General features: G+C 35.6%; 1 protein-coding gene across 11 annotated transcripts in view; it reads left to right on the top strand.

The window, feature by feature from the left end:
• UTRN (utrophin) overlaps window positions 1-18,808 on the top strand; it is a 497,402-nt gene that overhangs the window by 253,951 nt on the left and 224,643 nt on the right. For all 11 annotated transcript variants that reach the window (XM_019951537.3, XM_019951539.3, XM_033867812.2 and 8 more), the window contains one exon: window positions 6,348-6,537. In XM_019951537.3, the coding sequence (XP_019807096.2) occupies window positions 6,348-6,537 (190 nt within the window). The remainder of the gene's footprint in view (window positions 1-6,347; window positions 6,538-18,808) is intronic.

The following is an 18,808-nucleotide window of genomic DNA, read 5'->3' on the forward strand; positions in this document are numbered from 1 at the left end:
ATGAGAAGTTATTTATACTTTCAGTCTGCACCATTTCTTGCATTAAAGAATTATATAGTCTGCTACTTCTGTTTGAAGTAAAAAAAATTTTTTGCTAAAATTATCCTTCTAAACTTCAAAACTTCTTTTAGGTTTTCAGCCTATCTTTATTCTTTATGATTTGTGGGTTTTACAAGATTTAAAAGAAAAAAATCTTCTCTGCCTTTGTCTAGTAGCCATAATTTCCTGAACTTAAAATCCTGCGGCATGCAGGATCTTTACTGTGGCATGTGTAGTTCTTAGCTGCGGCATGCAGACTTTAGTTGCGGCATGGATGCGGGATCTAGTTCCCCAGCCAGGGATTGAACTTGGACCCCCTGCATTGGGAGCGCAGAGTCTTACCCACTGGACCACGAGGCAAGTCCCTACATGCAGTGATTCTTAATGAAGCTGAATTTGAAGCTAGGGATGGAGTGAGAATGGAGGAACTCTTCCAGTAGGTCTTATAATCTCTATGATGGAATATGTAGTTTTAAAATGACCCCTAGAGATTCTGACACGGGCCCTTTACTCAGCTAGTCCAAGCTCTTTATTTTAAAGATGGAAAAAGAAAATTGGAGATTTGTAGTGGTTTACCGCAAGGCATACAGCTAGTAAACGGCAGAGGTGGTAAAATCAGGTGGCTTCCTTCTGAGAGCAGCGTATGAATGGCATTAAAAGTAACTTATTAGCCTGTGTCATAAAGTGTGTGTACATACTTCTGAGCATCTAATTTTAGTGATTTTTTTGCCTTACGGTATTATGATAAATCATGTGAAATTCCTTGAAAATAAATAAAAGATTCTTGTAGTGTCTTGTCATGTCCAGTATACCATACTCTAGCCTTTTAAAAAAAGAATAAAATGAGTGATGTGGAGAGCTGATACCTTTTAGCTAGATTCTGTTACAGATTTCATATGAAATTATATTAATTTCAAAAATCAGATTATAAGTATAAATACTATGGTTATACATTTTAAAATGTATATTTATTATAATAACATGAAGACAATTCAGACTGCTGTAAATAAAGTTTAGTTTTCAGTATGTTCATTATTTTTAGTTGTTGATTATGATCATGATAAAAAAACTATGACACCAGATATTTGTGAATTTTAAAAAATTCCCTAGGACATTTATTATTAAATTGCACATTTGCATCCTATAAATAAAATTACTTTCCCAGTATTTCACCAAATTCATATACAAGGTTAGGGAAAAATGTTATAAGCCAATATGTTTGTGGTAATTTGTTGTTACAGCAATAATGGCCTGCTAATAGGCACCATAAGAGAAATTATGGGATGCTATGGAATGAGATACTATAGGTTTGGAAAGTATCTGCACCAAGTTCTGTAGGGTAAGTAGAAATTAACCAGGTGGAAAGGGAAAAGTTTAGTGGGGGGATGGAGGGGTGAGGAAGGATATTTAAAGTAAAAGAAATAAAAAGTAAAGCTCTGGATGTGAAACAGTGACCACTTTGAGGGTTAGTAATTGGTTCGTTTTTGTAGGTAGCATGAGGCTTGGAGTAATGAGATGGTACTTGGAAAGGTAAGCAAGACTCAGACCATGGAGAACCTTGTGTGGCAAGTGGCTGATGAAAATGATGCATGAGGAGGTGGGCAACTGCCCCAGGTTTCACAGCTAGTCAGTGGTGGAGCCATGTCTGCCTTGATCCAAAACCTGTATTCTTTTGCTTTAGTAACCAATAAAGTAGACATCTCTTAACCATTGTCTAAAAGTTATTTTTTAGCAGCTTCCTGCAAAGTGAATACTTTTAAAGGAGAATCTGTTTTCCCATTGATGACTAGTAGATGATTTGACAGTTTTACAATAAATGCCCTAGCTTCTGGATTCAGAATGTTCCACTGGTCACCAAAATATGCTGCTGGTATTATCCAACCCAGTGGAACCAACAATGTCTAAGGTCAAGCGCTCATGATTCTCTTAGCTCCCTTTTCCTTTGAAGCACCACTTTAGGCTTTCCACCTCCCCTGCTAGCCTGGTCCTTCCTTCATGCTTGTTAAGTTTGTAAGTAAGTGTCTCTCAAATAGAGGGAATCTCTGCCTTCACCAATGAGGTTCTTAGACATTTGCATCCTTTTCCCTAGTCTGGGCATTCTTAGGGTTTAATACAGCTAATTCATAATGACGTGTTTCTACATTAGCTGTTTGCCACATAACCTGTTATGTACGTGTGAATATTCTTAAGAATAAAGGATATTGATTATGTAAGCTGAACGTGTTTGACTTTGCTAAATTTTATAATTACTAAATGTTATATGTGTTCTTAAAATAAGAATAGTCTACTAAATTTTATAATTACTAAATTTTATATGAGTGTTCTTAAAATTAGAATCGTCTGTTCATGGTTGATTAATTGTGCCTGTATACTCCTTTAATTCTAGTACTTTTTTGGCACAATCTTTATTTGGGTTTTTTTTTTTTTTTTTTTTTTTTTTTTTGCTGTACGCGGGCCTCTCACTGTTGTGGTCTCTCCCATTGCGGAGCACAGGCTCCGGACGCGCAGGCTCAGCGGCCATGGCTCACGAGCCTAGCCGCTCCGTGGCATGTGGGATCTTCCCGGACTGGGGCACGAACCCCTGTCCCCTGCATCAGCAGGCGGACTCTCAACCACTGCACCACCAGGGAAGCCCTGGCTATTCTTAATATTTTCTTCAGTTGATATTTTAATAGTTGAAAATATGGGCAGGGTTAGGTGGAAGATTAAACACCACCAACCACCCAAATTCTGGTGGATAACTTCTAAATATAAAAAATTAAATATATGAATATGATTACAAAAATATTTAAAATACTGTAAGATTTATAATAGAGTATAGTGGTACTCTCACTACTCACTACAGTCCCTCTCCCTAGCGGCAGCTTTTTTCTTCCGCTTGCTTGATCATGTTAGTTCTATTTTTATGTTTTTGAGGAACTGCCATATTGTTTTCCATAGTGGCTGTACCATCTTATCATTGAATTTTTAGAGAAGCAGATATTCAGTGTTGACATTATTATGCCTGTCTAAACATCATTAATAGCCAGGCACTAAAGTTTACTATGATTTTGCTTCTTCGTTTATTTTACCTGAAATTAATAATTGCCTTGTTTTTATACGCTTAGTTTTCTTTGCACCTATTGCTAATTCTTCCCACATTTTCCAATGGCCTGTCAGTGATTGACAAGGTCAATCACATTAAGCAGTCTATCACTTCTAAGATTTTTTCTTGTAGACATTTCTTCTGGAGACAGCTTTCCAGGCCTGCTGCACAGCCATTATCCTGGGGATTTTCTGTGCTTTCCTCCTAGGATCTCATGGAGTTTGTTTGTTTTTGTCCTCTTTTGAGTTATTGTTTTGTCAGAGTGTCTCCTTTGTTAATTTTGTCAAATTAAAACAAGAAACATAACAGCTGGAATGGTGAAGACAGCCCTCATCTGATCCAGTTTGGTGCATTGCCCTCTTTTCTGAGATCTCCTTTCACCATTAGCATGAGAGCCTGTTAGATTTCTTGTTTTTCAGCTTTTTATATTGTCTTCTTTCTGGATTTATGAACTAGGTATTGTAGAGGACTTCTGTCAGTAGCTTCTTGAAAAGTGGAGTTTGGGAGGTAATTTTAAAGGCATATTGTAAAAAGATTTTCATTATTCTATAAAACTATCATAATGCTATAATAAAGACTCTGAGGAATATGGAGATACAAAAGACTGCTTCTGCCCATAGTGAGTTTATGGAACAGGGAGACAGACAAGAAATCTCTATGATATAGATAAAGTAAAATTTAAGGGTGAAAAAAGATCACAATCTAAGGGCTTTTCCAGGATACATATCATGAATTTCTGAATGAAGAAGAGTTTTGACCTTTTATGAACTCAGGACAAGGAAACCTAATTGGGCTGAGATGTTCTGAAGGAGGTAGCTTTAACCCTTAAAGGATTGGAAGGACTTTGATAGGTGAAGATTGTCAGAAGGACATTTTGTATGTGGGTATAAAATTATGTAGACATAGTATTAAGAATATTCTAGAGAAAAAGGAACATACCACTTTGATCTGAACTGTTGGAAATAACTAGGGGCGTAAAGCTGGAAAAGTAAGTTAGTGATAGATTATGGAGGACATTGAGTTCCAGCAGAAGCAATTTGAATTTGTTCTGTAGGCAGGCAAACACTGTTGGCGGTTTTTCAGTAAGTAAATGCTGAGTTGAAGTTGATGACATTCCGGAATGTCATATAAATGGGATCGTAGTATGTAGCTTTTATGTCTGGCTTCTTTCACTTAGCAAAATGCATTTGAGGTTCCATTCATGTTGATGTATCCATCATTAGTTTTTGGATTTTTATTGCTCAGTAGTATTCCATTATATGCATGTACCCCAGTTTATCTATTTACTAGCTGATGACATTTGGGTTATTATGAGTTTTGGACCATTATGAATAAAGCTGCTATGATCATTTGCATACAGGTTTTGTGTAGACACATGTGTTCATTTCTCTTGGGTAAATACTTAGGAATAGGATTGCTGGCTTGTATCTTAAGTGCATGGTTAACTTTATAAAAAAACTGCCAAACTGTTTTTCAATATGGCCATACCATTTTACACTCCTACCTGCAGTGTATGAGAGTTGCAATTACTTTACATTCTTATCAGCACTTGGTTTGGTCATTTTCTTAAAGCCATGCTAATATGTAGTAATATCTCACTGTGGATTGGATTTACATTTTTCTGATAGTTACTGATGTTGAGTAGCTTTTCATGTGCTTCTTGCTATCCGTACATCTTCTATGATGATATGTCTGTTTACATCTTTTACCCATTTTTAAAAGGAATGTGTTTATTGATATGTAAAAAAGATACTTGTTTATTATAAATTCAAAGAATGCACAAAAGTACAAATAGGTAAGTAAACCACATCACATCCCAGCACCTGGAACTATTTTAATATTAGGTTAGTGTTCCAGACATTTCCCCCTCTATCTGTATATACAGATAGAAAGACGGATGGATGATGATAAATGGATGGATGAGTGGATGGGCAGATAGAAAAAATATGTAAATAAGATCATATTACATGTGTTGATTTTTAAATTGTGATAACAGTTCATATACCATGAAATTTACCCTTTGAAAGTGTACAACTTAATGGTTTTTAGTATATTTTCTCTGTTGTGCAGCCATTACCACACTCTTAATTTCAGAACAGTTTATCACCCTGAAAAGAAACCCACCACCCATTAGCAGTCCGTCCCCATTTCCCTCTACCTTCCAGTCCTAGTCAGCAACTAATCTACTTTCTCCTTCTATGGATTTACTTCTTTTAAGTAGTTCATATAAATGGAATCACACAATATGTGGCCTTTTGTGTCTGGTTTCTTTCACTTGGCGTAATGTTTTCAAGGTCCATCCATGCTGAGCATGTATCAGTACTTCCTTCCTTTTTATGGCTGAGTAATATTTCGTGGGTGAATATACGACATTTTGTTTAGTAATTCCCCTCCCAATTGATGGATATTTGGGGTGATTCTGCTGTTTGGCTCTTCTAAATAATGCTGCTATAAACATTTTTGTATAAGTTTTTGTGTGGACATATGTTTTTAGTTCTCTTGGGTTTAAATACCTAGGAGTGAAATTGTTGGTGCCCATTCGCAAATTAAGTTGTTTGTTTTCTTTATATGGAACTTTGAGATATATGAAATTTTAAAGGTTGGATTTACAGGTGTGTGTGTCTGTTAAATCATGCAACTCCAGGGTAGTTATGCTTTAATTTTGATGTAGATTTAATGAAAGCTTTATAAAAACTTGATTGTCCAGTGTCTTCCGAATATAATATTATTATATCAGCTTGAAGAACCAGTTTGCATTGATCTGAAGTGTTTAAAATATATAAAGTAAGTCCTTTAAATTATTTGATTGTATCTTAAACACTTCAGATTTTACTTCTTCCTAGAATTCATTTAGTCACTTGTATGAATATTTATTGATATTGCCTTTTGAGTGTCAGGAATGATACTAAGGTACTGAAATAAAATGTATGGGGAATAACAGCATACAATTATGAACTGTAAAATGTTATAATTATTTTATGATATGGATGTGATTTTGTTAATATTTATATCTCTCTCCCTCTCCTTCTTCTCAAAATTCACATTACCCCTCCATTAAAGATTATTCAAGACACACATATAAACAAATCTCCCAGTTACATTAGGTACTTAAATAAATAAAGGTTGCTTGGAGGCCATCTGTTAATTTTTCTTTAGGGCGTGCATGATGTGGACTGTCACACTGTAAGTAACGGAGACGTGCCTGTCGTGTTGTTCCTTGCAGCATTGCTGACAGACAGAGTGCCTTGGAGGGTGAGCTGAGGACAGTGCAGGCCTCTCGCAGGGATCTGGAGAACTTCCTAAAGTGGATACAAGAAGCAGAAACCACAGTTAATGTGCTTGCAGATGCCTCTCAGCGGGAGAATGCTCTTCAGGACACCGTCCTGGCCAGGGAACTCACACAGCAGATGCAGGCAAGTGCACGGGAAACTGCGCCTTGTATTTTAATTTTTGCTGTGCTCTTTTGATCCATCTACATGCAAAATTTATTACCGTTCAAAGGTGAGGTTGTCGCCTTATTTTGGTATGAAATCCGTGCTCCCCTATGAATAATTGGTTTCTGGAAATAAGATCTGTAAAGTACTTTTACTTAATAATGGAGGAAAAAAACACCTTGTTTTATGGGAGTAATAGTTTTTTATTTAGACTTACAGGCTCATAACTTGTATTTTTCTGTCATTTTAAGCCCTATTACAGTTAGCCTTATTGAAGCCTGAATGATAAGGGCATTTCCTCTTAACAGGAAGTTATTTCTTTCTCCATTTATTATAAATACTTAATATAAAAGCTGCAAAGGCTCTGTGGCTTAGTATACAACCAAGAATATTAGGCTTGAGGGTGTTACTTCTGTGTCTTTAGCTTGATAGCTATGATTGTGAATGCAGTCTGAGGTTCACATTTTCTTCTACATGAAATGTGATAACACAAAATCTTTCCTTTAAAAAAAAATTTGAGGAATCTAATGAAGCATATCTGAATCTTTTTTCTGCCCCCAAGTACACCTGCTTCCATGCCCTTGAATTTCCCATTTTCTTTGTGCAGAATAACCTACTCTTGCCCATCACAGGCCTTCTCACTTAGAACTTGGTTTTAAACCTATTTCAATGGAGAAGACTCCTTGTTTACCACAGTTTTACATCTGGTTACTTCTTTATGCTGTGCCATTCTCACAGCATTTTGACAGTTATTGTTTCTGATATGCTTGTGAACTCATGATCCATTGTCATCTGATGCCCGTCTCCTCCTCTAGTTGATCACATGGTTCTTCAAGGGCAGAGATTGCATTATTGCATGTTGTTGCCTACGCAGAGCTCTGTGTGGAAATTCTAAATAAATACAGACCACTGCCCTTGGACCCTAAAACTTCACCATTATGAAATTCAGTATGATGACCTTTTCTGAATCCTTTCTTAGGAAATCTTTTCCCTTGAAACATCAGAATGTTCACAAATGTGTGTGTGGGTCTGGTTGAAGGGTACAGAAGCTTTCTTGGAATTTTCTTACAAATTTTCTCTTAAGTTTGAAATTATTATCCTTAAAAAGTTACGAATTTTAAAGAAAGACCCTTTTGGAATAGACTTATTAATAATTTATTCCCATGCATAAAGACTATTAGGGTGTTTTATGGTTGAATTCTCAAGATTAATTTAACAAAAATCTATGTTTACTTATACATTACTTCTTATTTCTCATTCATTGATTCATTGCATGATACACTTGTGACTTGATAATGAGAGTGAGCAGGCAGGTATCAAAGATAAATCTGCTCTTTTTTGTCTTTTTTCTCTTACCCTCTGGAGTCTTATGAGGTCACTGTAAATGGTAATTGATAAAATATTTAGCTATCGTCTCATTTTTAGAGGGCTACAGAGGGTTCTAAATGTGGGTATGTGCTAGAATATATTATTTTTTATGACTTAAACAACGATAAGCCTGACCTATTAATGCTCACAGATACTCAATTTATGTAATGATGTTAAACTCAAAACATACCCAGGCTATGCACTCGAGAAGGTAACAGTTTTAGACAAAGAGCAAAGGAGGCTTGAAATGAGCCTTGTTTTAGCAGGTCTAAAACAGACCTGTTTTAGAGTTTAATAATGTCTTCCAATACATTTTATTCTGGGATATATTCTTACATAGCCAAAAAACTCTTCTCAATATTTAATGAATATTCAAATTGTGGAAGAAATACATGTACATAGAGATGTTTAAAATCTTTCTGAATAAAAATAACTAAGCACAGGATTACTTGTCTTATGGCAACCAGCATCAAGAAAGAAAGGTTGCTGACTAAAATACATTATAACACGAATGATAAATGCTTCTCAGAACTAATTTAACGTTGCTAAAATAATCCATTTTGTCTCATAAGAAATATTAAAGAGGGCATTTATTAAGAGCCTATTAAAATCTATCTAAAGATAAACACATGCATTTGTTTATGTTTTGGATGTTTCACATGATGGTAGCTCACATGATTTTTCACTCCCTTGCTCCTTTGTTACATGCTGTTAATTTTAAAACGTTCTCTTCGCTTTGTTAAAAAAAAATCCGTGGCTTTGTTTTGGGCACCATATAGGTAGATGATTTTTAGAGACTTAGTACCATTTGCTGAGTATTTCTGAGGCAAAAGAATTTTAATTTTCCTTTGGGTTTGTGTATTAATGACTCTCCTTTTGTGTGAGTGGACAGTTAAAATGAAAACTTATTTGGAAATGGAAAGATATTTGTTGAAGAAAATGAATGTGGAAAAGCACCTGCAATTATAAAATAAATGTTCTGGTGGCATGCCGGTGGTGGTAGACATGTGTGCGTAAGAACGATGGAATAAGGACCCTGGCAAGTATGTGCTCTGTGTGCAAGGGGTGTATGTAGAACTGCTTACACGACACGTTCTCTGGTTGTACTTGCTTTGTGTCTCAACACAGCTGGATGCAGGGCCGTGGTAATATTTCATGAAGGTGAAGAAGTTTATTCTGTATTTGGTTTAAGATGAATTTGGGTACATTTTGATAAAGCATAGTTTGGAAGCACAACGGAAGATGGAGATTAATTTCTGAGAGTATGCTATGATGCATGCCATTTCTGGTAAGAACGGATGATCGCTTGGATTTACGGATTTATGTTTCACTGCCCTGCTGCAAGGCAGTTAGAGTTTTCTCCTCAGCAGAGGACTATTGGCAAGAGAAAACCTGATCTTTTGGAGACAAAAGCTCCTGGAGAGCTGAGTGGTCCAGATCATAGAGGATCTTGTATGACTTGCTAAGTATTTCATATTTTAACCTGGTGGCAATGGGGAAAAGTCCTTAAAGCATATTAAGCAAGGGAGTGTTGCAGGGGGATTTGTATTTTATAGGAATCTAGCCAATGGCTTTATGGAGATTGGGTTTGAACTGGGCAAGACTGACAGCCGAGCAGTCCGTTAGGATACTCTAGCCATCTGGTCAGAGGTGATAATGACTAGAAATGAGGCAGTGACAGGGGGAATGCACCTAATGACTTGATAGTATGGGTAGACTAAGGGCGGGGGAAGGGGTACTAACAAAGAAGATTGCCAGGTGGTGTTAGAATCTGACGTTGGGAATATAGGGAAAGAAGTCAGGGCAACAGTGCAAGTTAGTGCAGAGTGTGATGTGATGGTAAATTCCGTTTTGACTATGATGAAATGAGGCATCTGAGTAACATCCAGGAGGAGATGCCTGCTATGCAGTTGTCACTGTGGATCTGATTCAGATGAGAGAATTTGGCCAAAGATGCAGAAACTTTTTTTTTTTTTTTTTTTGCTTTTGAATGAAAGTCTATTATTGACTTCCCGGTCAGTTTATCTATTAATTCAAATGCATTTATTCTGAATTTTCATGCCCATATTCTAAGATATTATTATCATTTTAATTATATTTCAAAATACAAGCTTTACATTTTATCAGTGCCAGTTAATTAACATACTTCGATTCTTTCCTGGGTAAAATTCTGTTGCCCTGTTGCCTTTCTGGGGTTGGTGTTTTTGCTCTCTGCTTTGGGATTATTGTGTTTTCATCTCCTGTGTTCTCTTTCAGCCTAATTTTTATCCTCTTTTCCATAGGTGCAGACTTTAATTATTTAGATCGTTTCAGATTTTCCCCCATACCCAGCTCCATACCCAGCATAGTGTTTGGGGGGTATTACCTGTACTGTGGAAACCTCACCTGCTGGTTTAGGGACAGGAATTACAACTTCTTTTTTTTTTTTTTTTTTTGAGAACAGCTTTATTGGAATTTCTCATACCATACAATCCATCCATTTAAGTTGTACAATTGAGTTGTTTTTACTGTATTCTCAAAGTAGTGCAACCATCACCATAATCAAATTAGAACATTTTTGTCACCTCAAAAAGAAACCCTGTACCTCTTGGCTATCAGTCCCCTATTGCCAGTTCTCCAACCCCTAAATAATCACTGATCTACTTCCTGTTTCTATACATTTGCCGAATAAATTGCTATTTTTAATTACATCATTCGTTGATGACCTCTTCCGATTTTGGCTTTATGTAGATATTTTGACATCGTTAGCCTATCCAGAGGGAGGCAGTATAGGTTCTCAGTATAGAGCTGCAGGGAAAAAGTAGACAAGCAGAAGCCCACAAAAACACTGTTTGATAAACACAACCCTGTAAGACCCAATTTAGGGCTTTAAGTCATTCTAAAATTGAAGGACTGAGAAGGCAGGAAAAGTAAAGAAGAGAAACAAATATTTTTAAATGCTGCATTTCTTTTAAAGAATCATGACAATAGTAGAGAAAGATGAAAATGCAGACTTACCCAGGTTATGAATTTGAGCAGGACACTGATAATGGGAAACCTCTGGGTTCTATTTCTGTCTGTGCCCTTTGGCCCAGTCATTTAATCATTCTGGGTTATTTTGCTTATTTCCTAACAGTGCTTTACCCCAATTGATATTTATAATGGTATTCAAGCTGAAGTAGAAAATATTGTCTGAAATGTATACATATAAACAGAAAACCCCAAAATTCTGTACTGCGTTTTTCTATCTATATGATATATATCTATCTCTCTCTCTCTCTCTCTCTCTCTCTCCCTCCCTCCCTCTCTCTCTCTCTCTCTCTCTCTCTCTCTCTCTCTCTATATATATATATATATATATGTATATACTGTCTTATATTTCTTACTCATAAAAGTAAAACAGCTTTATGGCAAATAAAATGAGATGAAGATTCTGTCTAAGGGGAAATGTGATAATTTGGAATGTTAGTAGTCAATTACAGACTTTGTTGATTTTTTTTAACCTTACTGTTTAATTAGAGGAGTCTTAACCTAACACTGGAAATTCGATTTCTGATGGCTTTCCTCCTAAGCAAGCATCTGAGAGCCTGTAGATGACTCTGCTTTTAGGGTATCTTAGGTAAAGCCACATGCCCCCTGCAGGTATTTTTTGTTTTGTTTTACATGATCTTGTTCTGAGACCTGTGTGGAGGTGATTTATTAGCACTCAGCATCTGGGCTGATATTAGAGTCCAGTACCCTTCTGTTCTGCTCAAGATTTGTAATGGGCTCTATTCACTCATCCCACAGAACACAGCCAAAGCTGCATTTAGTCGGCGAGCGAACGCATCCCTCTTTAGAGAGAGTGAATGCCACTCGATCGCTTAATATAAGCCCGCTACAAGGCATGCATCTTGGTGGTGTGTTGAATCTCTGCTCCCAGGGGATGTCTGCTTTGTATCTGCAGCTTTAATGTTTCACTTAATATCCTTTTTGGCTACTGAGCACACTCCTCGCCCGCAGCAGGCAGCGTTTTGGCTGCCCAACAACTTGCTTCATTGTCTGGCCGTGCCGGGCTGAGCAAGTACTGGCTGTGAGCATCTACTGGGGGCTTTCTGGGTGGCGTTTGTGTATGTTTTTTAAATTGAGAAGAAGTTGAAGGAATACCAGCCTTCATTTGCCTAGCACCTAAGTCCCCTGTATTTTTCAAATGCTTTCCTGGAAACGAGCATGCTCAGAGAACTGGCAAATCATTGTCCAGTGACCGGGAGGAAATGATCATTGCTCTTCATTTATAATGCAAATTGTGAGGTGTCTGCAGAAGTGTGGTAAACTTAAAATGATGGCTGTGGTGAGAACGTCTCTGCAGAAAGTTGTGGTTTTGTTACATCGTTTACAAAGGATGGCAGTTTCTTCTCCTCGATATCAGAAGCTCTGTAAGGTAACCGAGTGATTGAAAATGAGGATCTCTGGTGTCAGACAATTCTACTGCTTCTCAGGATCTAAAATCTAATCTTTCAGGCTTCTTATCAGGGAAAGATTCCTTTTCTTAGTGACTGACTGTGAAAGCCATTAAAGTGAATTGCTTAATTAAATTTTGTTTAAGAATCAGGAACAAGTACTATTTTAGTGCATATTTTATTTTGCAATTGACAAAATCTTGTTTTTTTGAGAAGGGCTAGTGAACTGTTTAGAGAAAATACAGCAAAACTACATTCATTAAGACCTGTTACCTCTGAGATACTTATGCTCTTAATAGTAAACGGCAAATTAATCTTAAGTAAATGTCAGTAAATTTTTAAAAAGTTTAAAATAATCTTTGAGTAGGTTACTTAAAAACTGTTCCTCTCTCTATAGTTAATTGTTTATCAATTTAAAAAAATTAAAACACATTTTAGGAACTACTGGACTTCATCTTATGGTAAAATATTTATTCCCCATATTCTTGAATCTTCATATACTATAGTTAAACGTGAAGAACTGAATTTTATTTGGACAGGTGGATTAAGTACACTTTCAGAAGGCAACTTGTTTGACAGTTGCAAATTTCAAATACTACGTCATCCTAAACATAAAACATTGAATGAGCTCCTATATTTTTTTAAAAAGTTAGCTATTATATTTTTGATCATTGTTTTGTTTTATTTAAACTAGGTTCATACTAGCTCATTACTTTGTTAGAAATTGGAGTGATTTAAGAAAGGAAGGGAGGAATTATAACCAGAATGCTAAAGCAATTTATCCAGCACTGCAGTACAATATTCTTCCTTTATTTCATGTTCTTAGTGCCATTCGCAAGAATGTATCTTGTTGCCCTATTAACTGCCCAAACTCATTTGTAATTGTAACAGCTGCCTCTAGGACAATGTTATTTTTCTGATGTTATAAAATAGGACATGTCTGAGCACCTAGGTCCTGCTTATTATATGGTAGTGGATTAGAGGGGAAAAGCAGAATTTTATTAACTCTATCATATATTCTTATTTCTAACAGTTTGGTCAATTAAATGTATTTCTGTCTGGAATCTTTTTTTTTCTGAAAAGTTTTAGGAGACAGATTAAGGTAGTGAGCATTCTTTGCAGAGATACTTAGAAGTGTTTTCATTTGCATAAGAAGTTAATTAAAACTTAATACAACTTAATTTATTCATTTGTAAGAATTCATAAATTATTTATTTTAATATGTTGTGTTTTGGTGCACTTCAGAGAATAAATTTATTCTGGTAAAATGTTTATGTAGTTCATGAACAAGCAGTTTTGAAAATAGAGAAGAAAAGCTCATTCACTAATGCATGTTATTTTATCCTTTTAATCTACAGGTATGACTATTGTTTTATTAGCTGGATCATTTTTCTGATCCATTTGTATGCATACTTTCACAAAATCAGGTATTTTCCTCAAGTCATGTGACCAAGGTATTAAGATAGTTTAAGGTGAAAAGTGGAAGTTCAAATACTGGAGAAGGTTGCTTAATTAGTTTCATAATCATACCCCAAATTAGCACAAGTGAAGTTAATGAAGTCATTGGATAAGTTAATTCCCAACAGAAATACTCTTTGGGCAGACTTCTTGAGATTTATAATTTTCTACAGAAACCATTAAATTTAAATGTTTGGAATTAAGTGTTACTTTTTTTTCTTAGAATATTAAAATTTGTATTATTCTCAGTTAAGATGTTATCTTTCACATTTCTTTTCTCAAAAGCAAGATTTACAACTATACAGATAACAAAATGAGAGATCTACAATTCCAGTACTTTCCAGCAGGTGTCAATATAAGGCAGTGATACATGAAATTTGGCTCAAGAACCAGAAATTTAAAATAGGAAGTGGCAAAATTACTATGAAATAAATATATTTTATTTGATTGGTTATATTTTGAAAACTGATCTTAATTACTGAACTATATTAGGTCATATAACATGAATAAAAGTTTTAGTTGCAGAATTGCATATTAATTAACAGTTGCCATCTCAAATACTGACATGGGTAAAGTATACCAACTGAAAGTATTTAACTGTATTTTAATTATCAGTAGTCTGTGTAATACTTAAAAGTTTAGATAAGTTTGCTATTCATTTACTTTAAGACACTATAAATTCTTTTCCCCTTAAATTTTAAATGCTATCATGACTATCTCTTCCTATACCTTCTACATTCTCTAAATTTAGTTTCTTAGAAAGGAAATGCTAAAGGTTCAGTGTTTCTTCATAAAAAGGTAGAGGCAGTCTATTGTAAATACATTTACAGACTGAAATGAATGGGGAAAAGTGTTAGGAGACATGAGTATTTTAAATTCATATTTGTGTTTTGAAATCCAGTGTCTGTTAATATTTTATCCCCTTTTTTATTCCTCTTATAGGATCTCTGCTTTTACATATTATATGGAAATTCAGTCTTTCATCAGACTTTTTCCTCTGTGATACCTTATCTTTCTTTGCTTATGTTCATGCATCTTTCGTCTATAGGAAAATAGCTTATGTATGACACATTTGGAAATTTGTGTTGAATATTCTCATTTTGTGTTTTTTTCCTGTACATTTTGAAGATTAGGGAGGAATGAAAAGAGACACTTGGAATTTATAGCTCTTGGAGTTAAAATATCCTTTTCCCCTTCTCTTAACCTATTTACACTTTCACTTGTATTTTTTACATTTAAAACTATTTCTTCCTGGTCATACATCCCATAAAATTTGACAGGGTACTGAAACATAAGTCCTGCTCACTTGAAGATATAATTAGCAGCATTGAAATTGCCCTGATGACCTAAAATCACCTTATGTTGGATGCTGATTTTTCCAGATATGGTGTTGATTGCTTAGTTCCTTTAAAATATTAATTCTATAAAAATAATTTTTCTTCTAGAGCACAGTAAAAGCAAAGGTGAATGTAAATGATTAAAAAATAAAGTTGACTTTTAATTTGTTTTCACTGTTATCTGATTATTTTGGGATATTTCATCACTAAATCTTTGCAGTAAAAGCTGAATAAATTTGTTTTATAAGTACCATTCTTTTCCTTAGTGCCAATTTTCATAAAATATTTATTAATTGAGGATGTGGTAAAAGCAGCTTTTTGTAAAGTAGATTGAGATATGAGCCATTATAGAAAAATAAGAAAAATATAAAACTAGTGTTATAAATTGAATTCCTCATTATTTAAGCATTTAAAAATTTTTGATTTAAGTAATATAACTTCTATTTGCCTGCATATATATATATATATACATAACTCACTTTAGCTTACATGGTTTTGATCACCTCCAAACCTTTTGATCAAGTAGTCCTATCAGTAAAAATACTTTAAATATATGTGTGTGTGTGTGTATGTATATATATATATATATATATATATATATATATATATTCATATAAAAATTATACGTATATGCCATGGTAAGATTCCACGTTAAATATTAGTAAAGTGTAATTTTGTTCTTATTTTCTGCTGTTCTCTTCTTGCACCCTAGTTGGTAGTCTTTTTCTCTCTATGTGGTAGATACACACATTTTGGTGCTACTGATTCATCTGTACAGTGAAACTGTGACTATTCTTAACCTAGTCTTCTGGAGCACTCAGGCTTTCAGAGCAGTGCTGATCTCAAAGTCATCCCCGAAAAACCATGTCTCCTGTGGTATCAGAGCAGCTGCCTCTGAGCACTCTGTGAACAGAGACCAGAAGATTCTACCTAGCAATCTGATTGATGGGTGATGTCTACAAAAGTCTTGCTGTGTGTGTGTGTGTGTGTGTGTGTGTGTGTGTGTGTGTTCGTGTTCGCATGTAGACAACAGAGAGCTATGTGGAGGCTTATGGTGCCGAAAAGCAAAGGTATATGATGACAAAGGCAAATCATCTCTGAACAGATTTTCAGATTCACTGAAGAAGTATGTTTACATACCACTTTTCATCTACGTGTGGGGGTCCCCTTTATTTAGAGGTAGTTAAGGATGATTATGTGTTTTTAAAGAAGACACAGAGTGGAATGGTGTTCTTCAAATGATTTATGCCCCATATAGTTAAATTTTATGCTTCCTCCCTGCCTTTCCCTCCCTTTTTTTTTTTCTTGGAAAATTCTGCATTCCTTGAATAATTCAATCCTCGAGTGTTCTAGGGCAATGGAACTTTACTTTGTCATGTTCTGAGTATTGAGATATATATATTTGAAGGTCAACTCTCAGATTCCCTCAGTTTCTTTCCGTACTCAAATCACACACATTTTGTTTGAACCATAGGAAAGGTCAGAGGTCTCTCGCCTGGAGGTAGAACTCCAGTTGATCACATGAGCACCGTCTCTTCTCGGTTGTGTGAGAAACACGGTTTGGTTAGTTCAAAACATTTGTGAAGCCTGAGGTATTTAGGGAAAAAAGTGCCAAATGTGGAAGGATTTGCTACATCTCATCCACCTCCATCGATGTCCTGGGTATGTTGCCTCAGCGCTGTATGGACACCTGGGCAGATTACTTCCCTTACTTTCGCTCTGTTTCTGTGCTTTTTCAACGGGTTGAGATTACAGCTGAAAGTGAGGCAGGTCAAGAGAGACAGTACCTACATCCCTACTTGTCATCAGATGTTTTCCTGTGGCTTCCAAAAGCAGCACCACTCTTTACATGACTACCTGATCTCTGTTTTGCCACAGCTCCCCAAGTCAATGTGTGTCTTAAAATTATTTTTTAAAAGTTATCAAATTAACATTTTGTTAATCAGAAAACTTATGCTATCAGTGACTTTTAGCTAAAAGCAGTATCATCAGATATGATGTAATGGTTTTCCAATTAACTAAAAAAAATTGAAACCATTCTACAGGATTGCATTTTAAATAGCTTTTTTTTTTTTCTTTTTTTTTTTTTTTGTGGTATGCGGGCCTCTCACTGTTGTGTCCTCTCCCGTTGCAGAGCACAGGCTCTGGACGCGCAGGCTCAGCGGCCATGGCTTATGGGCCCAGCCGCTCCACGGCATGTGGGATCTTCCCAGAGCAGGGCATGAACCCGTGTCCCCTGCATCAGCAGGTGGACTCTCAACCACTGCACCACCAAGGAAGCTCCCATAGTAGGGGACATTAACACCCCACTTTCACCAATGGACAGATCATACAAAATGAAAATAAATAAGGAAACAGAAGCTTTAAATGATACATTAAACAGGATGGACTTAATCGATATTTATAGGACATTCCATCCAAGAACAACAGAATACACATTTTTCTCAAGTGCTGATGGAACATTCTCCAGGATAGATCATATCTTGGGTCACAAATCAAGCCTTGGTAAATTTAAGAAAATTGAAATCATATCAAGTATCTTTTCCAACCACAATGCTATGAGACTAGATATCAATTACAGGAGAAGATCTGTAAAATATACAAACACATGGAGGCTAAACAATACACTACTTAATAAGCAAGTGCTCACTGAAGAAATCAAAGAGGAAATCAAAAAATACCTAGAAACAAATGGCAATGGAGACACGACGACCCAAAACCAGTGGGATGCAGCAAAAGCAGTTCTAAGAGGGAGGTTTATAGCAATACAATCCTACCTTAAGAAACAGGAAACATCTCAAATAAACATCCTGACCTTGCACCTAAAGCAATTAGAGAAAGAAAAACAAAAAACCCCCAAAGTTAGCAGAAGGAAAGAAATTATAAAGATCAGATCAGAAATAAATGAAAAAGAAATGAAGGAAATGATAGTAAAGATCAATAAAACTAAAAGCCGGTTCTTTAGAAGATAAACAAAATAGATAAACCATTAGCCAGACTCATCAAGAAAAAAAGGGAGAAGACTCAAATCAATAAAATTAGAAATGAAAAAGAAGTAACAACTGACACTGCAGAAATACAAAGGATCATGATAGATTACTACAAACAACTCTATGCCAATAAAATGGACAACCTGGAAGAAATGGACAAATTCTTAGAAATGCACAACCTGCCGAGACTGAACCAGGAAGAAATAGAAAATATGAACAGACCAATCACAAGCACTGAAATTGAAACTGTGATTAAAAATCTTCCAACAAACAAAAGCCCAGGACCAGATGGCTTCACAGGTGAATTCTATGAAACACTTAGAGAAGAGCTAACACCTATCCTTCTCGAACTCTTCCAAAATATAGCAGAGGGAGGAACACTCGCAAACTCATTCTACGAGCCACCATCAGCCTGATACCAAAAGCAGACAAAGATGTCACAAAGAAAGAAAACTACAGGCCAATATCACTGATGAAAATAGATGCAAAAATCCTGAACAAAATACTAGCAAACAGAATCCAACAGCACATTAAAAGGATCATACACCATGATCAAGTGGGGTTTATTCCAGGAATGCAAGGATTCTTCAATATACGCAAATCAATCAATGTGGTACACCATATTAACAAATTGAAGGAGAAAAACCATATGATCATCTCAATAGGTGCAGAGAAAGCT

This window comes from Tursiops truncatus, chromosome 12 (assembly GCF_011762595.2).
Source record: "Tursiops truncatus isolate mTurTru1 chromosome 12, mTurTru1.mat.Y, whole genome shotgun sequence".
Taxonomy (NCBI): Eukaryota; Metazoa; Chordata; class Mammalia; order Artiodactyla; family Delphinidae; genus Tursiops; species Tursiops truncatus.